At 34.8% G+C, this 25517-nt stretch overlaps 1 protein-coding gene across 5 annotated transcripts in view; it reads left to right on the plus strand.

Annotated features, from left to right (window-relative positions):
- Positions 1 to 25517, plus strand: part of Ttll7 (tubulin tyrosine ligase like 7) — a 144083-nt gene that overhangs the window by 101325 nt on the left and 17241 nt on the right. For all 5 annotated transcript variants that reach the window (XM_076863649.1, XM_076863650.1, XM_076863652.1 and 2 more), the window contains 4 exons: positions 4473 to 4678; positions 5692 to 5826; positions 7606 to 7686; positions 20642 to 20802. In XM_076863649.1, the coding sequence (XP_076719764.1) occupies positions 4473 to 4678; positions 5692 to 5826; positions 7606 to 7686; positions 20642 to 20802 (583 nt within the window). The remainder of the gene's footprint in view (positions 1 to 4472; positions 4679 to 5691; positions 5827 to 7605; positions 7687 to 20641; positions 20803 to 25517) is intronic.

A 25517-nucleotide genomic window follows, 5' to 3' on the forward strand; every position in this document is an offset into this window, starting at 1 on the left:
ACAAGGGTTTCACCTTGTTTTATATTCTCTTTAATCTTATAAATTGTACCAACAAATTCTCCTTGAGTTTTGTCACTGAAGTGATGCAAATGACCAAGACATAATCCTATCATATGTAACACTATAGTTAACTTGGGAAGTTCAGATTTGTAATGGTTTCAGAGGGCTGTGTTTTGGTTTAATCTGAGGTAATCACATAAAAAAACTATATAAAATACTTTCCTTACATAATTTGTGGAAGTTACAACCATTTTTTGTTAATTTACCAAGTATCATTGGAGTGTCCAACTGTTTTAGTTTTTCTGTATGAATTTTCTGTGTTTGCAGATGAACAATGGGAATTTGTAGTACTTTCTCTCTGCTTTGTGACAAATTATACACATCCACACCATCCCCTTAACCTCTGAGGTTAAGTGATCAGGACTCTAGTGTAGTTACTAGGAAATGATTTGGGATATTTTCTTAGTAGAAGCTTGTTCTTTGTATATACTAAATATGTCCAATTCTTTGTAAAAACAAAGAAAGATGGGCTGACCAGTAGTGGTATATTCCTTACATGTTTATTCTCTAGAAGCAATGTGTTTTGCTGGTTTTTTTCTTTTTTCTTTTTAGTACTGGGGATTGAACTCAGGGGCTTTTTTAACCACTGAGCTACATCCCCAGAACTTAATTTTTTTAAAAATTTTGAGACAAGATCTCACTGAATTGCTGAGGGTCTCACTAAGTTGCTGAGACTGGCCTTGAACTTGCCATTCTCTTGCTTCAGCCACCAAATCATAGGGATTACAGATGTGTATCACTGCACCCAGCAAAAGCAATGTGCTTTGTTAATTAATTTATTTTATTGGTTCTTTTAAGCAAAACCTGACAGTAGAATTCATTTTGATATAATTATACAAGCATGGAATATATACTGTTTTAATTAGGTCTCCGCTCTTATGGATGTACATAATGGTGGGAGTCACTATGGTGTATTCATATATGTACAAGGGAAATTTATTTTGGATTCATTCTGCTGTCTTTCCTTTCCCTATTCTCCTCCCTTTCTTTTATTCCCCTTTATCTAATCTACTGAATATATTATTCCCTTCTCCCCTCTTATTGTGGATTAGCATCCACATATCAGTGAAAAATTTGAATTTTGGCTTTTTGGGGGCTGGCATATTTCAGTTAGCATGATAATCTCTAAATCTGTCCATTTACTTGCAAGTGTCATAAAGTAATTCTTTATGGCTGAGTAATACTCCCTGGTACCACATATACCACATTTTCTTTATGCATTCATCTGCTAAAGGGCACCTAGATTGGGTTCTATAGCTTAGCTATTGTGAATTGAGCTGTTATAAATATTGATATGTCTGCATCACTCCAGTAAGCTGAGTTTAAACCCTTTAGATATATACCAAAGGGTGGGAAAGCTGGGTCAAATGGTAGTTCCATTCCTAGTTTTTTTTTTTTTTTTTTTTAAGGAAACTCCATCTGGCTTTCCATAGTGGTTGCACCAATTTGCAGTCTCATCAGCAATGTATGAGTGTACCTTCTTCACAGTCTCACCAACGTTTATTGTTGCTGCATTCTTGATAATTGCCATTCTGACTGGAGTGAGATGAAATCTCAGTGTAGTTTTAATTTGCATTTCTTTAACTGCTAGAGATGTTGAACATTTTTTCATATATTTGTTAACCATTCTTTTTTCTTCTTCTTTGAAGTATCTGTTCAGTTCATTCGCCCATTTAATTGACTGTTTTTTTTTTTTTTTTTTTGGTGCTAAGCTTTTTAAATTCTTTATATATCCTAGAGGTTAACACTCTCTCTGAGGTGCAGGTGGCAACGACTTTTTTCCCATTCCATAGGCTCTCTCTTTACATTCATGATTGTTTCCTTTGCTGTGAAAAAGCTTTTAAGTTTAGTGCCATACCATTTACTGATTATTGATTTTACTTCTTGAACTGTAGGAGTCTTGTTAAGGAAGTCAGTTCCTGAGCCAACATGTTGGAGTGTTGGGCATACATTTTCTTCTAGTATGTGTAGGGATTCTGGTCTAATTCCTAGAACTTTGATCCACTTTGAGTTGAGTTTTATACAGGGTAAGAGAAAGGGGTTAAATTTCATACAGCTACATAGGAATTTCCAGTTTTCCCAGCACCTTCATTGAAGGGGCTATCTTTTCTTCAATGTTCATTTTTTTTTTGTGCCTTTATCAAGTATGAGATAACTGTATTTCTGTATTGTCTCTGGGTCTTCTATTCTGTTCCATTGGTGTTCTTGCTTGTTTGGGTGTCAGTATCATTCTGTTTTTTATTACTGTCACTCTGTAGTATAATGTAAGGTCTGAGATTGTGATGCCTCCTGCTTCACTTTTCTCAGGAAGGATTGCTTTGACTATTCTGGGCCTCTTATTTTTCTAGATGAATTTCATGACTGCCTTTTCTATTTTTATGAAGAATGTAATTGGAATTTTGTTGGGAATTGGGTCGAATCTGTGTAGTGCTTTTGGTGGTATGACCATTTAAATTCTTTTTTATTTGTTTTAATTTGTTATACATGACAGTAGAATGCATTTTTGACACATCATACATAAATGGAGTATAACTTCTCATTCTCTTGGTTGTACAGGATGTAGAGTTACACAAGTTGTATAATCATATACGCATGTAGGATCATAATATCTGATTCATTCTACTATCCTTCCTATACCCATAACCCCTCCCCTTTGTTTACCCCGCTCTGTCTAGTCCAAAATACCTCTATTCTCTCCCCGAAACTTATTTTGAATTAGCATCTGCATCTCAGAGAAAACATTTGGGCTTTGATTCTTTGGGGTTGGCTTATTTTGATTAGCATAATATTCTCCAGTTTTATCCATTTACTGGCAAATGCCATAATTTCATTCATTCTTAAGGCTGTTTAATATTTCATTGTGCATATTTACCAGTATTTCATTATCCATTCATCTGTTGAAGGGCAACAGATGGTTCCATAGGTTAGCCATTAGGAATTGAGTTGCTATAAACATTGGTATGGCTGCATCACTGTAAATAAATCCTTTGGGTATATACTTCAGAGTGTGTCAAAGGGTGATTCCATTTCAAGTGAGTCAAATGTTTTCTGAGGAATCTCCATACTGTTTCCCATAGTGACTGCACCAATTTGCAGTCCCGCCAGCATGTATAGCATTTTGATAATGTTGATTCTGCCTATCCAAGAACAAGGTGTGGGGGGTCTTTTCATCTTCTCCGGTCTTCCTCAGTTTCTTTCTTCAGTGTTGTGTAGTTTTCATTGTAGAGTTCCTTCACCTCTTTTGTTAGGTTGATTCCCAAGTATTTTATTTTATTTGAGGCTACTGTGAATGGGATAGTTTTCCTAACAAAGAGAAATATTTGGGTATTTTGACTGATTTCATAAAATTATTTAATTAATGAAGATTGATATATTCCCCAAGGGGAGGTGGGGCAGAGAGAAGAGAGACAGACTAAATGAAACAGAGGTTATACAGAACAGATGAATTAAAAAGAGATTTAAAAAATATTGATAGTAGTGAGTGATAGTCTGTTTCCCAGAGTCAATAGGCACATTTTATCAGGAACAATTGGATCTCTTTCTTATATATTCTCAGTGTACATTGGAGGAAGATATTCTGTTTTTTTTTTTCCCCTGAATAGTTGTTCTGGTAACAATTCTATAAATCCATATGTTTTCTTCATTTAGATTTTAACTATTGAAATACAATCTATTTTTTAATTCACTTCTTTAAATAAGATTGTTTAGTATTATTTTACAATAACCAATTATATATTTAAATTCCATTAGAATAATCTTTATGTTTTTCTTCTGCTTTATTTTTTTTCTTCAAGGGCCTATATTCTCTAACTTACATATTTATCCTGAGTGTTTTCTAGACTCCTTTCCTGTCCTTCCTACAAATCTTATAATAATATTCAATCTCTAGCTTATGCCTAGGTTCTAATAAGTGACCAGTCTTGTCCCAAGAATGGTAGATGGCATATCATGATATTATAGAAAGAGGGAGGCCATTGGATTTGGATAGGTAAAGATTTAAGCCTGAGCTTGCCACCATGTTGGTGTGTGTCTCTTAGCCTTTGGGTCATTAGGATTATTTTCTTCAGAGGACTTCTGTGAGCATGATATACCTGGCCTATAGAAGGTGCTCCATCACTGTTAATTTCCTTTCTTCTAGTTCTTTTATGTAATGTTTTGAGAACATAACATTAAAGTACTGTTTATAGTGTTATCCCATAAGAGCCATTCTTTGCACACTAGTGAGGTTCTACACCAAATTCGTTGTTTAAATTTAAGAAGCAACTCCAAATTTATATTTTCATGATGATGTCTGTGCTTTGACATTTACCGCCACTCTACTGCCACCTAGTTTGATCTTTGATTTATAAAGACTTGCTACAGGGGGAAACTTCTACTTACACCACTACTACCCTCTTTTCCATCATTGATAGATTCCATGAGGCGGTCAGTCAGTTGCCCTCGGTCCATCTCTACTCACTCACCTCCCATGGGGGACATTCGTCCTGTTTCTGCTCAACAAGTGATATCAATATCACGGCCAACTTCAGCATCTCGGTCACATTCCTTAAATCGTGCTTCCTCCTACATGAAACAGCTCCCTCCTGGTAATGAAGCCAACTCTGCCGACTCTGAGGTGGTAAGTCATCTGCTTTGCCTTTTCAGGATTTCAGACTGTGCTCTGAATCTTGGTGGCAAAGGGAATCTGCTTCAAGGAGAACAGGTTGAGCCTCAGATCCTTTCTGTAGTTCAATTCATGACCTCCTGGCATTGGAGTTACTCATCTATTTTAGGCTACAACTTAGAATGGACTTTTAAAATACAGACTTTATCACAGAACTCAAAGATGAAACTGAGAATAGCATTATTTTATTTTCTACTTGCTGATGTAGTAGAATAATATTGTTGAAAATCATCTGAGTGAATGTATGGTTTTGTAGTATGTTATGGAGTCTGTCTGTAAATTTCGAAAAATTTGTTATATAGAAAATTTCACTTACCAGGACTATTGATTTAATAGATTGAAAAAATATTGATAAGTTCTCCTTAGCGCACTTAAGGTAACAATCTTGCTTATAACATATATGTTAGTGCTTCTTAGAGCAAAGTACAATATTGTTTATATTGAATATATATGTTGTTTATTATGAATATATAAATTAACACACAACATTCTCTCTTTAGTGTGAATTCCATAAATTTAGAATTAAATAAGTCAGTGAATTTATTTTGTAACCAAGTACCTTCATATAGACCAGGGATTTAATTAGTTCATTTATTTATTTAATGTTGTTGTTTCCAAAGAGAAGATGAATTTCTTTTGGCGATGATGACTGAATATTTTTTCTAATTCACAGTTGTCTAAGGTATATGTAGCAAATGAAACTGACCAGGAAGTCATTTTTAATTATTCATATTTTTATTTTAGTTCTTTGAGTAAAATAAAACATAACCATGTAGAAACATGAAAGCTACCCTTGATATTTATATCCATTTAATGACAAGAATTTGTAAATATAAAAATTATATTTTTCCTTTTATTATTATTTTTCAATTAAAAGTGCATCATTTTTACCTAGAAATATCTTTCAGATTATACTGGCACAATGAAATAAGACCCCCTCCAAATATCTGTATTCTTTCAAATTTAAGAGTGAGACTTTGCGGCAACTGAAAACAAAAGAACAAGACGAAGATTTAACAAGTCAGACCTTATTTGTTCTCAAAGACATGAGGATCCGGTTTCCAGGAAAGTCAGATGCAGAATCAGAACTTCTGATAGAAGATGTGAGTCTTTGATATATTTAAAATATCAAGGAGCATTTATTTATTCTTGAATAGTAAAATTTATTTACTGGTAGCATTATATCTCAATGACATACCCAAATTAATTGAGCTTCTTTTCAGCTTCTAGAAGCTTTACAAAATATAGGGAATTATTTTAATTATTATGATTCAGGAACAGCAAGACCTCATTTATAATCAACAATGCTCAGTATATAGTCCTATTTTAATAAGACTTTCATCGAGTAAAAATAATTAGCATTAAATAATTATTATTCCTAGTGATTAAAGAAATATCACATTAAAATCTTTTATTAAAATTTAGATCTGAGATGTGATGAAAAAAGGGGGGCCCTGACATAAAAAGACATTTTGAGTTTCACAGTTTTTGGTCAAATTTTGAAATAGCGTATGCTGAATTGTGTTTTTCTTTTTACATGCACATTTGCACCATCTAGTGGACCATTATAAAATGGCAAAGAATCCTGAACACTTGAGAGTCGACTTAACATCTCATTCATGAAAGGTCAAAGTTATTAAGATATTTTTGGTGAAATAGCATTTTGTCACTCAAGTTTCCATTTCTTTATTCAAGCATGCTTTTCAAATGGTTATTCTTAGATAATTCCTCTGTAATGAAACATTGTTTGCTGGTATCCTCTTGTTGGGGGAAAGGGGTGTGGGGGAGGGGGATGTTTTGGTTTTTACAGAGAACTAGGCACCATCTAGTGGTCAACTGTAGACTAAAAATCCACACTTGGCCTTTTTAAAATTTTTAGCATTATTTTAGGCCTAAAGCAAGCATATACAAACAAAAACAAAAAACAATGAAAAAATCTTCTTTGGTTTAAAAAAATACACAATAACAATTTATATTTAGTAATTATGACATAATTACAAATTATAAACCCCAAATATTATGCATTTTGTTGATATATATTACTAAAATGGCATCTTGTTTGAAGTGAGGTGATACATATTACATAAAAGAAAAAGGAAGAAAAATAGACACTGGCAGTAACGTATTATGGTAGATATATTTTTATTTATGTATGCTATCTTATTCAATCAAGTTCTTTTCTAAGTAAAGCCAATGACTTTGTCCTAGACACTTATCATTTTATGTATTTCTTAGAGATATTAATTATATTTTGCTGCTTTGAATCAGAAGAAAACTAGACAGTCATAGAGTAGAGCTAATATCTGTGGCTAATGTGACTGTTCTATAAAGAACCTATAAAGGTTTATATAATTAATAGTTGACATAAGATTGCTACATGTTCACTATATGCACTTATTTAATCTGTTTGCTATAGTATATATTATTAGGCTATATATTTAGAAATTCTGTAGATGTATACAAAAGAAAGAGATAGCAGAATCCTAATTAAATATAAGCTGCCTTCTAATGTATTATTCAATATTCTATTACTATGGATGATGTGGTTATTACAGCCTGGGGAATAAAGATAGAAAAATCTATGTCTTGGATTTCTTCCCAAAACATATGTGCCTGAAGACTTCTGCTTTCCACTCATTGTAGATTGTGTTATTGGTACAACAAGAAGAGACAGCTGTGGATTCAAATACTTTCTGTACCTCATGTTGTAGGTCTTCACACATGTCTTTTTCTGAAAGTTGTCATTCTTTATTATGAGTGTTATTATATTGCTTTCATCCCAGAAATTAATTAATAAAATTGTCTTTCACCCCTTTATTTTTCATGTATTGTTTTCAATGAACATTCTAGAATAAATTCTTAATGTTTCTTCCCCCAAACAGATCATCGATAACTGGAAGTATCATAAAACAAAAGTGGCTTCATATTGGCTCATAAAATTGGATTCTGTGAAACAGCGAAAAGTGAGTAGTGCTCAGGAACAGCTCTGTCCATTTGGATTGTGTTTTAAGCCAGGGTCAGTTAGTCAGATAGTCAGATCTGTACCCATTTGTTTACTCATTTCCTCAGCAAGTATTCAATGAGTACTTACTATGCTAGGCATTGTTCAAAATTCTGAGGATTAAAAAAAAAAAAGATCCATGCTTTCATAGAGCTTACACCTTAGTTAAGATGTTTGATAGGGTTGGGGTTCTGGCTCAGTGGTAGAGGGCTTGCCTAGCATGTGTGAGGCTCTGGGTTCAATCCTCAGTACCACACAAAAATAAATTAATTAAATAAAGGTATTGTGTCCATCTACAACTAAAAAATATTAAAAAAATTTAAAAAGGGGCAGGAGTTGTGGCTTAGCAGTAGAGCGCTCGCCTCCCATGTGTGAGGGCCTGGGTTTGATCCCCAGCACCACATAAAAATAAATAAATAAAGGTATTGTGTCCAAGTATAACTAAAAAATAAATATTTAAAAAATAAAATAAAAAGGTATTTAATATTAAACATGCGGTAGAATTTAAGATAGTATTAAGTACTATGAAGGAAGATAAAGCAGGATTAAACAATAGAAGTTAACTTTGGAGCAGAGACTTAAATGAAACAGGAACTATGCTCTGCAGATAACAATGTTACGGAGCAGAAGGAAGAACTAGACAAAAGATCCTGAGGTGGAAATTAGATTGATGTGTTCGTGAAGCATAGCAAGGCACCATTATATTTATTCACTTATTCATAGTCCATTTATTTTTGCTGGAAAAGAGTGAATGATTTAGTGGTGAGAGATAGAGTTGGATAGATAGGCAGGGCTCAGATCACAACTTTATAGGCTATGAAAAGATATTGGGATTTATTCTTTCTGGGAGGGTTTGACCTAACCAAGGCCTTTTATTCTAATTAGAGGGAGGGCAAAGGTATGGTAGTGTAGTGGGAAAATGTGAAAGTTTTTTTCTGGTGGGAGATTTGAGAGGAGAATAAGAGGAATGTTACAGTTCTTTTGGAAAGTGGGAGAGAGTCTGTCAAATACACTGGAACAAAATTTAAAAAGGAGATGTGCTGTTTTAATAACTACAGTGAAGTTGCTGTATTCTTTCAGTAATACAAATTACCATTTGTCCTTTCTAGAATTTATTGTTAATAAGTTGAACTTGACATTGATCAGATTGACTTGTAAATTATATATTTTATCTGTGTCAGCTGAACCTCACTGTTATACATTAGTACATTCAACAGATATTTTTGTAGTGTCTGTCATGTTCGAATATAGTGCTGCTATTGAGGAGGTTATATCAGATCTGGTGACAGGGTTAGACTGTAAATCATATGGTAACCCCTAAATCCATGTTTGCCTAGTCACTGTCTCTGGCCTTGATTGATGAAGATAGGGCATTTCATTAGAATTATAACCCTAAATTTCCTCAAGTCCATGTGATTTTTGCAGTTTAAAAGAGAGAATAGTGTAGGTAAATTGTTAATTAAAATAAGAGTCCAGAAATAGGTTAAATTATTTATAAGACATGAATATACAATAAATGTGATATTTCAAATCAATGGAGAAAAAATGATTTTTCCAGAAAATGGTACTGAAACATTTGGCTATTTGTAAGAAAATTAAGTTGGAGTTTATCTCTGACCATATACAAAAATAGATACCATATAGATTATAGTTTGATATGTAAAAAAGAAAATATTAAAGATTTAAAAGAAAATGCAGAAAGATTTTAAAGTAGGGAAACAAGAGAGACCTAAAAACTCCAAGTCTTAAAAGACTGATAGAGTCAGATTTGACTATATAAAAACTGATGGCAAAAGACATGTAAAACCAAGTAAACACAGTGGTAAAGAGAATTGGGTAAGAGGGGGTCGCTCAAGGAAGATAGATATTGTTGCATATAAAATGAAAAGTAACATCAGTAAACCAGTACTTCCTACAACTCAACTGCAAGGCAAACTAGTCTATAAATATCAATAAATAAAATGGCAACACATAAAAAAAATGCCCTGAAAAGACAACTTATGGATCTTCACATTGCCAATTAACATGTAAATAGATCCTTAGCCTCATTAATGATGAAGAAACAGCAAATAAAACCCATCATATTGGCAAAAAGTAATAAGACAGATAATATCCAGTGATGGGAATAGTGTGGATAAAAGGGGATTTACCATACTATTAGAAGGAGAATAAATTGATATAACTCTTTAGAAAGGTAATTTGCAGTATCTATTAAAATTACAAATGTTCATATCCTTATAACTCAGCAAAATTGCTTCTGGCATTTTGCCCTATGGAATTACAGCCTGAATATATCAGAGATTTCTCTATGTGAGCATTCACTGCAGTGTATTTATGAAAGCAAAATACTCAAAGCTGCTTAAATGTCTTTCAATGGGTTTATGGTTAAATAAACTTTAGTACATTTATTCAATTCAGTTGCATTCAATTGAATACTATTCTACAGTCACAGATATTAACCTGAGAGAGAGCACAAGACTGTGACTTTGACCTATGAAACATATGTTAGTAAAATTACCCACACTTTGCTAATTATGACTGAAGGACACATGCAGGAAACAGCCAGTAAGTGCAGGGATTCTGGGAAGCTGAGTCTGTCTGCTCTCTGGTGCCTCTAATACCAAAATCCGGAGGCTGTCTGGGTTCAGAGTAACTCACAAGTGCCATAAATGTGTGGCTCATGTTGGCACAGAGGGCGCCATTTAGATTTGGGGGGTTTTTATTTTTATTTTCTATTGGTCACCTGTGAGGCCTATGTGACTAACTTCCATTCTTCAGCCACATGAAATACAAATCCTAGGCTTATTCACTATGGGCTTGGTTCCACAGAACTTTCTGCAAGGATGGAAATGTTTATACCTGTGATGTGCAGTGTAGTAGTGAATAGCCACATGTGGCTATCGAGCCCTTCAGGTGTGACTGAGGAACTGAATTTTTTATTTATATTTAATTAACTTAACTTTTAATTTAAAAGAGTCAACTATTTTAGTGGCTTCTGTATTTGAAAGTGTGGATCTAGATGCAGTGTTCTGAAACATTTTTGATGAGAACTTTCTTGGTTATCTTTCTGCTGATAAATTCAGAAGGTTTGCAAGAATGTTCAGTAAGTCAGAATTTCCATGGGCATTTCAAAGAAGTAGCACCATTGTTAACTTTCTCACTTTGATACCATCCTAAAAAGATACCAAGATATTAAAGAAACAAGTTAATAATATATAATGTCCCCTTTAATCCACTTATGTATGTGTGCTACTCTAATATATATATTAGATTTAATGCTATATATATATATATATATATATATATATATATATATATATATAATTAAAAGATTTGTTTAAAACATGGATACCAGAATTTTATAACTTATTTCTGGAGAGAAAATTTCTTAAGCCAAGTAGAGAAAGTAGTAGCATTTGGTGTCCTTTTTCCTTTTGTTTTTGTTTATGTATATGTGTGTGTGTGTGTAATTGTGTTTATATATTATGTGTGTATACATATACACATATATATTGCTATTGTTGTTGTTAGAATAATCTTTTTAAAAATAGAGGAATGGCAGAAGACACAGACTTCTTTGTGGAAAGGCGCTGGTAATATAACAGGGATGTTAACCTGGCTTCCTGTCCCCAACAATGACCTCATGTTGAAGCAGGGGCAAGGGAAAGAGGTGGAAAGGGTCTCTTGAGGCCTCAGGACCTTGCTCAGCTGTCCTTGCTGCCTGAACTCACTCTTCCTGTACAACATTCTTTTGGAAGGTACAGTTCATCTTCATGAAACCGGTCTGGTTCTTCCACAGCCAAATATCATCCTTTCCTACTTGAATCTTCTTGGCACTTTGTCCTCAATTGTACTTGGGGTCTACTTTGAGATATTTATGGATTTATTTTTCCCCCCACCCTTTTAAAAACAAGAGCGCCAGACTTACCTATAGTCACCTGTAGGAGGCATCCTCTAAACACTTGTTAAATTGGTTCAATTCCAGACTTAGGAGCTCTGTTAATACCAAGCTCGTACCCTTTTTTCCTTGCTTCCTTTTTTCCTTGTTTGAATGCAATGACAAATTAAGACAATGCTCTTCTATGTTTCACATGTGATATGAGAAGGCCTGATGAGCATTGTATGGCATGATCAACTGATATGTCTGATTAGTTATAATATTTGTGAATAGGAAGAAATGATTTATTGCATTGTTATGCTTCATTGGGTTTCTAAATTTAGAGTAAAAATAAGCACTTGCTTATCAACTTACTAGCACAGCACCTATCCTATTATATCTATTTTTTCCATGTAGATTTTCTCTAAGAATATTTGTATTATCTTTTCTTCCAGTTCTAAGTGTGAAATGGAGTTTAAGTGTTCATCGTATACTGCTATATTTAGGTGGGGGTGGACCTATAGTGCTAAGGTGAGGGCAGGATCTCTGTTTACAATTTATCCATCCTGTTACCTGTTCTTTGAGCTCTTGGTTTGCCTCTTGCTTTGGTGTAAATGAACAGTATCATATTTCCTTTGTGTTCATAGACAGCAGCAAGATATCCCACCTGCAACAGGAAGCTTGCTAACATCCCAGTTTGCACTAGCCAAACAGTTGCAATCATTCTTCTACATAGGTAATTTAATAAACAAATCTATTTTTTGACAGGAGAATTCATATATTGAATTTTGGCTCTCAAAGAATAAAAATGTCTGATTTTAAGTAGAAAAAGTTTATCTTGCAAAGAGGCCCCTGAAAGTGTCTGAGGAATGCAAGGCACAGGCTGTGAGCTGAAGTGAAAGCTCAGGATTTCCACATGTGCGACTTATTTGTAGCAATTTTTCATGCTATGGTCATGATTACTGTGGTTCCTTTTCTTTCTTCAACCATTTTGTTCTTTTAAGAGACTTTTCCCAAAACAGACTCTATTTTCTCAGATAAATAGTGAAGGGTGAGCCATCTGGGAAAAGCAGTAAGGCGAATCTTTCAGCATCATTATGGGTTGACTTTCTTCCCCCACCACATGGTTAAGAGCTCTTACCCACGAGTAATCAGTAAGAGGAATGTCAAGACATATTTTTGTAAAACTTTTCATTTTTGTTAAATTAACTGTGCCAAAATATATCATTTTCACTCATAATCACAAAAAGAAACATAATAAACATACACATTGGAAGTACAAGTCATCAAGCCAGCCAGCAGTGGGGAGGCCTTGAGATTTCATGTAAATAAAGATTTCTTTGGGGGGTTTTAAAAAGTATTGTGTCTACTTAATCAATAATATTAAGATTAATCAGGTGAAATACTTCAGACAGAAATAACAGTATAGCAATATTGTGGAGACCACCATGAGCTCAAACTTCAGTGTTATTAACGGATTAATTTACATAAATAGAATATTAAATATGTAACTAATTTTTCTATGCCTTTTCTCTGCCTCAAGTTGATTTTAGATGAAAGAAGATGAAGAGATCACAGATTGACTAACTGAAAATGTTTTTCCTGATAATAAGAAGGGTAAAACTAGAAAGTCAGGATTAGGTGGTAGAAAGAGGTACTCAGCTTATAGAATTATAGATTTGGGTTCGTGACTGCCTTCATCCCTGCTCCTAGGAGGTAACTTCTTAGAACTTTTTAAAGACTAACTTAAGTCCTGAATGGCTCTTGTCAGGAAGTAGGATATAGAATGGGGTTATCATCTAGCCTTACAGAGGGTACAAGGCAGACTGATTTTTTTTTTCTTCGTTACTAAGGGTTCTCATGTCAGGGTATTTCTCTAATGTATTTTATTTTACTAAGAATTTTTCATATGCAAAATTATTTTGTATAGGATATGTAAAAATGAGGTGTATTTGGTCATCAGTTTGCTATTTCCTTATAAAACTAGGAAATGCATCCAAGTAAACCAAAAGAAGCATGGAAATTTGGTCAGCTGAGGAATGCAGAATTAGGTATTATAAAAAGACACCCATTTAGAAAGCAAGAACTTAACTAATTTACACTAGATGTAGATTAATCAGATTCATCCTTTCTGTGGCTGTGATAATAGTCAACAACCATTGGAAAGCTTTGCCAGTTTAGTCCCCTGGGAGGTACACCATAAGATGCAATTAGAGCTGAAGGAGACTTATATGGGACAATACCCATGAGAGATAAAAGGTAGAGAGAGCTGGAAGAGCCTTTAGACTGCAATGCAGATCTGACACCTGTGAATGGAAGGGAGGAAGATTGCATAGGAAGAGCCTCAGACTCTAGTGAAGTTCTAAGAACATCTTGGTCAAGGTTGATGGGCCCAGAGCCTGTTAGAGGGAACGTGCTGGGTAGAAATAGCTCTTCACTGCTCGCTTCTTGGCTGGGAGCAGTCTGAGGAGACCACAAGCATGGCTTGGATATTACAGGGGATCCTGGATGGGAAAGCATCAGTTTTAAAACATGCATTCTTTAGAAAAAGTTAGTTTAAGTTGCAAGTCATTGTAGCTGCCACAAAGGCTGTGTGCAAATCAATTTAATTTGATAAACACTTATTGGTTTCCAGTTTTGTACAAGAATTTTGCTAGGCACTACAGGGGATTTTGAGAGTTCATTCATTTATTTGTTCTCTCAAACATACATTCAGCAGATATTTATTGAGGGATTACCTTGTCCAAAGCACTATTCTACATGGTATAGAATGCACATCTGAATTCTAGTTAGGGACCACTGTTGAAATATTTGTCTCATTTTTTTTTTCTGTTCCGAGATTAAGGCATTTTCTGGTTGTTCATTAGAATGTTATAAAACTAAGATTAGAATGCCATACAGTCTCCCACCTGCTTTACTTTCTTGTGTTCTTGGAAACAAAATTATTTGCCTTTTCACATTTTCCTTAATAGGTATAAAATGTAAAGATCCTGGGTTACAGGAATTAAGTACTGAAAAGAATCCTCACCAGGTGAAAATGAAAATAGTTAATCTTATTCAACATCATGTTGTGGTAAATCCACACTTGCATAATTTAGCTTTCTGCCAAGGATGCAGTTGCCTTAAATAGTTTGCAAGGAATGTATATGAAGTATGAAAATACTGCAGTGTTGGTGGGCTGTGAAGAATGCCACATTTGCTGAAAAGCTTATTCTCTGTTGTGATATCTAGGCATAAAGTAAGATTAGAGGATAAAGAGAAATCAGTAGTGAGATGAAGGTCGCATTTTATTTGCATTTATTTTAGGTTTCTTGGAAATCTTTGTTTATTGACTACTACTTATCTAAATAGCAATTTATTTTTTATATCTACCCTTGTTGCTTCTGCCTGCATTTTGGTTATGGTTTTCCCATCTCTCTTTCACATGGGCTGACATAGATGCTGCTCAAAAGTGTTGGTTTTTGCATCAGCAAAGATGCCTCTACCCTATAGCCACAGCTGCTGCACGCATCATTAGTACAGCATGTAGTGATTTTAATGTTATTTCTAAACTGCCTTCACCTTGTGCCATTATTTTAATTTAGGACCAACTGTTCAGCCATATGGAGCGGTTTGTCATTCAACATCTGAATGTTCTTACAAAATATGAATTTGTCAGTGTGCTTTATGCTTTCAAATGTGCTATATCTCATATGGAAAAGACAAATCTTTTTACTTTATTAATGTTGTCATTGACTGATTCTCCCATTTATTTTTCCCATGGAGAACTTAATGTTGGACTGGGATGCTTTTAAATGTCATAATGTAAGGAAATGGATACCCACATTCTACAAGTTAGCCTCACTTGAACCCATAGATAAAAACAAGGGCACCTTGCTGACCATTTTTGTGTTTCACGGATTATTTATCTTCATCCAGTTGCATCTAACCTTAAAATACCAGGAATAAAAAAGTATCACAACTAAAACTGGCACTAATTTACATTATGTCAGTCTGATTTCTGGCCTGCCTGATCTCTGCATTCTTGAAATTATTCGATGATTGTTTTGCTAAGGTACAGTCATTGTTTCCCATGTATATATATAACCTTTTGCAAGCTCATCATACTCCATTGTTATGAAGGAGAGGGTGCTTATGCACCTCCCCTGCTCTATTAGTACCCAGTGGCCCTCTCCCTTTCCCAAATACACTTGCCTAGAGGTACATGTGAGTCTAAGAAGAGACAGTTGGTTTCTCCACTCAGCTTTTGCTATTGGCATCTGGGAAGACCGAATGGTGAGGCAGTGTTGGGAGATAGCTAAGAGCACTGGTCCACTTAGCAACTGTGTACTCTTCATATTACTTATCTGTTCTGTGCCTGAGATTTCTCATCCATAATATGAGATCCAAAATATTTTCACAACCAAAAACTTTTCATAACCCTTAGGCAGCAACATCTCACCCCCCTTAACTCATTTGCTCATGATCATCAGACAGGAAGTAATGTGTTGTTTTTGTCTGTTCCTGAGATTGAATATTCACATCTTTTTTTCTGCAGAAATATTAATGTATATAATCGTGGAATTTATCCTCAAGATTTTCAGAATGGCACTGTGGACCAATAATATCTTTCTCATGTTTTTGTTTTTGAGATTAAATGATTTTATATGTATAAAATTACCTGGAGTAGTACTTAACACATTGTAAGTCCTTGATAAATGTTGGCTCTGATTTTTACCTTGTCTGCAACGGTTTCACTTTCTTTCAAGGAATAATTCACTAAGGTAAGCAACGACTAAGTGTTAGCCTTTATCTTAAGCCTTGGAGACAGGTAACTATATTACCAACATGGCCACAATTCCTCTCTTTACATAAATAGTAGTCTTTATTAAATGGGAAATTAAAGTGAGATGATTAATAATGGAGGAGGAACCAGGCACTGAAGAATAATATAAGTTTGGTAGGTAAGGTCTCCTTAAGAAATGATGTTTAAGACAGAGTATACCAGGTGAACAGATAGAAGACCACTGTAGTCCAAAAAGAGCTATATGAAAGAGATATGAAGCACTTGGATTCTTGTTCCCTTGGTTTGTGTCTCCTTCTTCTCTCCAAGACATGGGAGCAGGTCTTTCTAACTACCCCTCTTCCTAGGACCCAAGCTTGCCTTCTTGGGGAGGGTGTTTGGAAACTGAAGGCAAAGGGAGCAAGGGGGGATGTACATTCTCAGTGTGTTAGCCTGGAAAGGAAGGAGGAAGTGCTTGGGTCGATCAGACCATGCCAATATCACCAATCTGGGAAATCGTTCCTAAGCAGGTGCAACATGCCTGGAGATTGTTCCGGATCCATGTTGTAGGACACATTCAGAGTGGAGCAGAAGCATCCCGCATCCATTCTGAAGCTGCTGCTTTGGGCATGTGTGGCCTAGGATATTGGACCATCAGGCTTTTCAAACTCCCTAGAATGAAGAGTAGTGTAGAATGGTGACCAAGAAAGACTACTTGAAGGCAGTGTACCTTGCACAATATGTGGCATAGAGTAGGAAGCTCTGTGAGTTGCCCTGTGTTTGGTTCTTGTGTAGCATATATTCATTTTACCATAAGATTATTTAAAGAGGATGAATAGTCCATAATCTCAACTGCTTTATCAATTAAAAGATGAACAATCTCTTTTATAACATAAGGTGAAAACATTGATTCAGGGCAATCTTACAATTCCCAGTGTTGATAACATTTTCAATTTCAATTATTTTATATAACTCATAATTTTTTTACATTAATTTATGTTAACCTATAATTTACTAGTTTTCCATTGTCTCCTTTCTGAATTGACTTTCAGCCTGTTATTCCTCACTGATATATTGACAGAAAGTAGAAAATTGAGAAATTATTTAAATTTATCTTTTTATAATTCGTGTTGATTCTTCTACCACATCAGTTGTAAGTACTGCTGTCTACATTGAAAAAGAGTTAAAACTAATAGCGTCAATGAAAGTTGTAAAAAACAAAAGGCATAAATTAATGCCTAATATGCATATGATATCAGCATTATTGTGAATAATTCATATTAAAGTTTTAAAAATTCTTCTTTTTAATTAAGCATTCATTATTTGTGTTAATGAGCTTTTCCAAGACAGTATTTTCCATGAGCTTCTTTATTGTAGATTGCATTATCTGTCCTTACCCTCCCCTTGCTGACAGACCCTGGTCCAGTCTAGGGTTTGCATTTCTGTCTCCACAGTGAGGGCAGCTGGCACAGGCAGAGAAGCAGTGATGCTGCTCAGAGTTCATTGTGAGAAACGTAGCTGGTATTCCAAACTCACCTTGATCAGGGAGAAATAACATCACTTCCTTAATGTTCCTGTCTTAAAAAGAAGGAAACTTTCTTTTATATGTTTCCAGTTTTTCAAATATTTGTTCTTGTTGAAATTATGTCTCTGCTCAGCCTATGTATTTGACAGTCATTTTTTTTTTCTGTTTTCATCTTTCACTCTCATTTTTATGGCATTTGCCATAATTAGATAAAACAAAAAGTGAAAAATCTACTTTGGTGAGCTGAAATTAAAGTGGCTGTATGTATTGGCATTAACTTTTTTATGAAAGAGTTTTATTGGAAATCCCTGCATTGCGTAAAAATCAAATACTCATGCATTAGGCAAAGCAGCTTTCCCCAGAATGTTTTCTAGGACCACTTGGATTTCAGATATCCAGATTAACTGTAGTTCTTGTTCCATGATCGTGTCTCCTCATTAGTCTGCATACGGCCTACTTTTATTTATTGTTTTTAATATTATACCACCTGTGAAACCAACACCTAAACAATGGCTAATCTGTTGATAATAACCTATATCCAATCAAATGGATCTCTTTTATCCTCTGTGTCCCTTGTCTCAGGGAACTGTTTTCTTGAATTCAGCATTCACCAGTTCCTCAATTTCTTTCTTTATATTTTAATATCATAATAGTATATTTTTCCAATAAATATTTTAAAAATTTCTTGTTTTTAATTCTCTTAAGACTGTCATACTATATACAATTTCTGACATACATTTTTGTACATGACAGTAGAATGTACTTTGACACATCTTACATATATGAAATATAATTTCTTATTCTTCTGGTGGTACATGATGTAGGATCACATCAGTCATGTAGTCATATATGTACATAGGGTAATAATGTCAGATTCATTTTACTATCCTTCCTAGCCTCAGGTCCCTCCCCTCCCTATTCTCCTCTAATCCAAAGTAACTCTGTCATCCCCTCTGGGGGGATGAACCCATTTCTCCACTATCACTGTTTGTTTATCCATTCTCCCACTGTTGGAGAGTTAGGTCGTTTCCAGGTGTTTATAACTGTGTGGCTGTTTGAACAATCTTTTTTTTTAATTCCTTCCCATCTGATTAAAATTTTGCACAAGGGTAGTCTACACTCATGATTTCTATTTTTTAATCACTGCAGTCTAGTTTCCTCCTTTATTTACTTGATTGAAACTCCTTTTCATGAATTCTCCAGTGACCACTTAATTTTTAAGGTAGAGGAAAATAAAAACATATGAATTTAATTAATGTAAGTTTTACATGGCATGGGACCCTTTGGAAACAAAGAAACACATAAACTTGTATATGTCTATGCTTAGGTTTGATGAAGATATGGCTAAAATGAAGGAAGTATGAATGGAAAAAGGGGGTAATCTAGTAGTAATAAATGAGGGTATTTTATCAAGGCCTGTTTGTTTAGACACAGGGACACAGTGTCTTTAGAGATGAGGATGTTTCTTTACTCCAGGTATAGGGAGGAACTCTCTACACTGAGCATCTTAAGACCTCCTTCAAGGAAAAATCAGACAATCCTTCCTAGATTTTTATGACCTGGTTCAGGGGAGAAGGGTAAGGCTGTCCTTCCTACTTCTACTGTTTTCTCAAATGCCTCAGTGTTATTTTGGGGAAGTGTGTGCTGAACCCCATCATTAAGTCTAGTAGACATTTTTTAGTTCTTTTTTTTTTCTGGATTTCCATCTGGCCTTCATTTATTCTTTTGATCACATTCTCCTTCTATGATGATCTCTTACATTATATAATATTCTGAGATATCTCCTGATTTTTCTCTTTGTATAATGCATTATTTTGGTATTTAACAGAATTCTGGTTGAGGACACTTTGCATTTTGTTACCTCTTCCTTGAGTGAGGTACATTCACTTGAATGAGGTGTTTAGGGTTTCTGTTGTTTGAACAATCTTATGCATGCCTCCTATTTTTACCTCTGATAGATTCTCTTAGGAATAAAATTGCTGAGACAAACAGTGCATGAATTTTCAAGCTGTTTTCCAGAGTGATTATACTAGTGTGTACTCATACCAATAGGTCTGAGAGACATGGTAGATTGCCATCCACTTGGTCTCATTAGACTTTATTTTTTTTTTCATTTAAATGGGTATGAAATGATATCTTACTACATAGACTTAATTTTTATTCTTCATATTTATTTCCTCTTTTGTAAGATGCCTGTTCATAAATTTTTGTCTATTTTTTCTAAGATATTTATAAGTGTTAGAAATCTTTGTATATTCCCGATACTAGTCTTTTGTTGGAAGAAAGTATGTGTTTTTGAATATGTTTTCCAAATTTGTAATTTGGTCTTTTATTTTCTTTAGTGACCAGTAGTTCTTCATTTTAATATGATCAAAATCTGTTGATTTTTTGTGGTCTTATTCCTTTTTGTGACTTTAGAAAAACCTCTTTCTAAAAGGATTTGAAAAATATTTACCCCTAATTTCCACTAAGATATTTGATGGTTTACTAGAATTGATTTTTGTTAGCTGAGAGAAGTAATGATTCAACCTCATCTATTCTTTTTCATAAAGATTATTACTTTAAAATCTCCATTTATTGAACACTTACTTCTTATTCCAGTGGTATCACTTGTTGTCTCTGTTATATACCAAAGTTTCATGAGTGTATGGATCTACTTTGGACTTTTTAATTCTGTGCTGTTGTTCAGTTTTTGTGTGTGTGCCCATCTTTGAACATACCTAGATTTTTAAGTGCTTTGGTTTTTCCATTAGGTGTTGGACATAGTAAAAACAAGCATTCGTACAGTTCTTCCACGCATCTGGAAGGTAGCTGATGTTGAGGAAGTAAATTTATATCGGATTTTCAACCGGGTTTTTAATCGCTTACTCTGGAGTCATGGCCAAGGACTCTGGAATTGTTTCTGTGATTCAGGGTAAGTTCTAAGTCATCTCTTATTGTGTAATTTTTAAATATTTTACCATTTAGTTATAGAGATAGTCCAATAAAATGGTTAGATTTCTTTGATAATCTGTAAATATGGATTATTTTTACTGCATGTAATTGTGGTAGTATTCATCTATAATTTATATCAATTAACCTGATTTATATAAGATGATTAATATTAACATAACATCATGTAACTAATTTGAATTCAGTGAAGAGAAAGTAGACTTAATTAATGAAAAAATTTAAATTACAAACCAATATCCTTAAATCTTTATGTAGGAGACTTCTAAAATTATGGCGATACCCTTCCTCCCCTCCAGAATTCCTGTGCTGCCCAAGTTGTTGTGACTCACTGTCATTTGGTCTTCAAGATATCTGAAACCAAAACACTCCATACCATTTCATTCAGAAATGTCTTCCCTTCCTGACTTCCCATAATCCTGATGTTATTCTCCTAATCATACAGGTGTGATGTTTCTGAGGTGTCTGCATCTTCCTTCTCAATGCTGTCTTTTTTTTAATATTTATTTTTTAGTTCTAATTGGACACCAAGGTATTGTACCTTTATTTTTTAATTTATTTTTATGTGATGCTGAGGTTCCTCAAACCCAGGGCCTTACACGGCTAGGCAAGCACTCCACCGCCGGGCCACAACACCAGCCCCTCAACGCTATCTTTCTTCATTCATTGGTGAAATCCTACCTGTTTTTCTGTCACATTATTTCGACTGTGGCTATTATAAATTGTTTATCATTATCCTTTCTACAGTCATCAACATTTAACTGTTGGGTAGATACTTTTGGAGATATAAAAGTGAATTTGATATAGCTGCTTCTCTCAAGAAGGTGATAAAAATAGTTAACAATGCTGCTTATTGTAGGCCAGGCTCTGTTTAATCACTTTACATGTGTTCAAGTGGTTCATTCCTCATAGCATCACTTTGAATAAGGCTCTGTATTGTCTCTGTGTTATAGGTAAGAAATCTGAGATGCACCCAGGGATAAGGACCCAGAGTAACTGGGATTTGAGCTCCATTAGCCTTGACCCCAAAGTACATTCTCTTAACCAATAAGCACCTCTGTCTTTTGTAGACAAAATATGATGTACACAAAAGTAAACAATATAAAAGAGGCACAGAGAAAGTATGACAGGATTTCAGACAAAGTGTATCTTTTGATGGAAGGGCTAAGTGACATTAAAAGATTTCTAGGCATTCTTGTCTATAAAGTTTTGTTTTCTCTACTGTCTTACTGTCAGGGTCATTTCCCAAAATCTAGTGATTTCTCTCATTTATCTTCAAAGTCTAAATTTCTTATATATAAGCCTAATATGCTGATTATTTTTTATTTTTTTTCAGTCTTCTCTCTTATTACTCTCCTACTTGAACTCTGCTCTAGAAAAACAAACTCACTGGTTTTCCAATATTCTAAAAAATCTGTACCTTCTGCATTTTTCAAATCTTATATAAAGACTGAGACTAGACCCATCTCTTTTTAAAAGAATCTTGAAGTGCCCATTTCCATATTCTAATCATCTGATGCTGAGTCATTCATATCATTTGCAGACTCCTGACCATCATCTTTTTCCTCAGCTGCCATTCATTCACTAACAGGAAGAATCCATAAGGCACTCTGGGGTGTGATTAAATGTGAGCACAATCCTGGGAATAAGTGATTTCTACAGCGTGTAATATTTGAACCATATTTCACAGCCCCTTAATGAATTGTTTTCTGTAAAAGTTCTCTCAGTCTGAATTCAAAATTGAATATATTTTTTTTTCTATTCGTTGATCCCTTGGTTTGATGCTGTATGTGGATCTCAGCTACTTTCCACTATGGATGGCAATGAGACAGTCTGATGCTAAGATTGGTGCTGGTGGCTTTGAGTTCCTAGGTAACCTCTAGTATCAGGCCATAGAGATACTTGAGGAGTATACTTCCTTGCCTCCAGGGCTCCGCTTTCCTGAGCTAATTTGCTAGCATGCTCTAACTCTTTTCAGAATCTTTCTCCTGTCCTTGGCACATCCCTCCAAATTTCACTGTTGGGTAGATACTTTTGGAGATACAAAATTGAATTTGATTCAGGTGTCTTTCACTACTATTAATGATTGTGATGGTCACACAATTGAAGACCTACTGATACTGTTTTAGATGTTAAATACCTATAAAATCCCCACAAAAATATTTTTGAGTAAACTACTATTATTATCCACACTTGACAGATGAGGAAATTAAAACAGAATATGTAGGTTGCTCACGTTCCCAGAGTAATGGGGTGATCCTACGTTTAAACCTGCGTTATCTGAGTCAAGAGCCTAGCCCTTAAAACTGTTCATTGACTTTCTTTGAAGTGGAGTTTCCAGTGCCTGACAAGCTTGTTTTACTGCAACTCCAAATTCCTTGCCCATTTGTGCCTGGGCTGGTGGAGGAGAAATAGTTTTGACTTAGAAATACTCCACTCTCCGTCCAGCTCTTTCAATTTTGTGGTTTGTAGAGGTAAATAACCCATCAGCAGCTTTACAAATGGGTTTCTTAGGCTTCCTTAATTTAATGAAGTCGCTTAATACCATTTTTGATTCTCAGCTTGGATCCAGCATAGTTAACACTTTGTCCTTTGAATCATGTCTAATCACCATACACTCCTTTAACATTTCGTCTAACATCCTGTCAGTCAGAGTGAAACCCTATTTTTTCCCAGATCTGAAGGAATTGTTTTAATATAAGGCACAGCGCTTTCCCAGTTAGGTGTAAAATCTTGGGAAAATATGACCTAATAACTGGACCATCTTGATTTCTGCCTCTGTCAACACACCCAAGAATAAAACAAATTAAGCCATTCCCTGTTCACTTCCACAAACATCAAAGAGTAATGTAGTTCTTTTTGACACATTTCTTTAGAATTGGTTCATGAGTTTTATTGATGCCAAACAGAAAATACTCAAGGCTGAGCCCATAGCCAGGAGCCCTTCTATTACATGCAGCCCCCACTGAGAGGGTCATAATGCCCCATGTTCCAAATATGATCTCTTCAGGGAAATAGCTCTTGGAATTTTTGTGAATAAAATTATCCACCAAGTTGTATTGGAGGAAAGTAAGTCTAGGATTCTGTGGAACTCAAATGTAGACCTGACAGCTCAGGAAAAGTGGCTGTGGCTACTAGCATTTCAGCCGAGACCCGCAAGAGGAATAGGAGTCAGCCACTTTAATGCAAAAGGAGAGGCCGTGGAACAGAGGAGAAGGAATTAACAGTTTGCAAAAGCACCCTCTGTACTCAATCCCCAAGGTGAAACACCCAGGTCCTTTGGACCCTTTAGTCAAAAGTATTTTCTTGTGGGAGTCTGCCATGTAAAATCTTTTCTTTCAGAATTTTAGTGTACAAATACACTTTAAGGAGCATTCTAAGATAACTGTTGTTTTTAGGATGCCTTATGCCTACTTGAATATCAGTGCATAAAATATGGACTACCTAAAATAATGTGAACCTCCCTGTTCTCGTATCACTTTCAACTGGAGATGTTCTTATTGGTATTTTTCAGCTTTCTGTTGGTGATCATTCATTCTGTTGATATATTGATTTAAAAAACAAAACAAAACTTTCTTCTTTCTGGCCAATCAGTTAGTACTTACTTTTACAGAGGAGAAAAGAATGAACCAGTTTCACTCTTCAGATAACTGCCTTATTAAATGTTTTGATGAGAAAGGGGGTGAAAATTATTGGATCACTGAACAATATGAGAATTTTTAAGTCTTTGGATTTTCATTACTTTCCCCCTTTGTTGTCAGATGTATTCCGTATTGTGTATCTTATCATTATCTTACTAAAAAAGTCATTTAAAGTCATTCATTCACTGTCTTCTCTGAAGATTAAGGAACTCCCCAAAGAACTTATTAATCATTTTAATTTTTCTTTCTGAATTCATAGGTTTGGGTACTCTACTTCTTTGGAATTTAGATTAGAAAGCAGGCAGATGAGACCCTGGTTGCTTTGATAAAAGCACTGGTATTTTTAACTATTTCTGCTTTCTCTCACCTTTTAGCACTGGCAATTAAGATACTGAGGTGCTAAGGTGGTGCTTTGTAGAACACAGCCATGCAGGGTGGTGGGAGCGGGGCCTAGTGTGAGGTGCTTTCAGAGGCACAGATTTCCTCTGTGCAGAAGGGTGCCATTAGCTTGGAGCTGGAGCAAGCTGGTCTTTCTCATTGTCTTTCTTCTTATTGAAGGGTTTTGGTTTGCTGACACTTGAACATGGATTAATCCAGAATAGAATAGAGTCTGTGGCCAGTAATGATGACTGTACACACAAGAAATAAACATATAGAGGACTTTGATTCATATATTAATTTTAAAAATTTTTAAAAGAATAAGAAAGTGAGAAGCCAAACCTGGTTAGATTATAACTCACATATTACGTAGAAAATTACATCAAACTAGGGAGTTAAAGTAGCCCTTTTGTTGTTCTCCCACTTTGTTTATTCTTTTTTCTAACTCTAAACCCCAAGTTAAGAAAAGGAAAAATTACCTTAATGTGAGTGACCTGATAGTAGCTCTAATCAAATGGCTCCAAAGTGTAAAAATAATACATCCCTGTTGAGAGTTGATGGTGGTAATGGAGGTAGACTTTTGTAGACATACTCAGAATTCTGTCAGCAAAATGCTAGGCAGATAGTCAAAACAGGATGTTTTCTATGTGTATTTACATTT

Source organism: Callospermophilus lateralis, chromosome 7 (assembly GCF_048772815.1).
Source record: "Callospermophilus lateralis isolate mCalLat2 chromosome 7, mCalLat2.hap1, whole genome shotgun sequence".
In the NCBI taxonomy this organism is placed as follows: Eukaryota; Metazoa; Chordata; class Mammalia; order Rodentia; family Sciuridae; genus Callospermophilus; species Callospermophilus lateralis.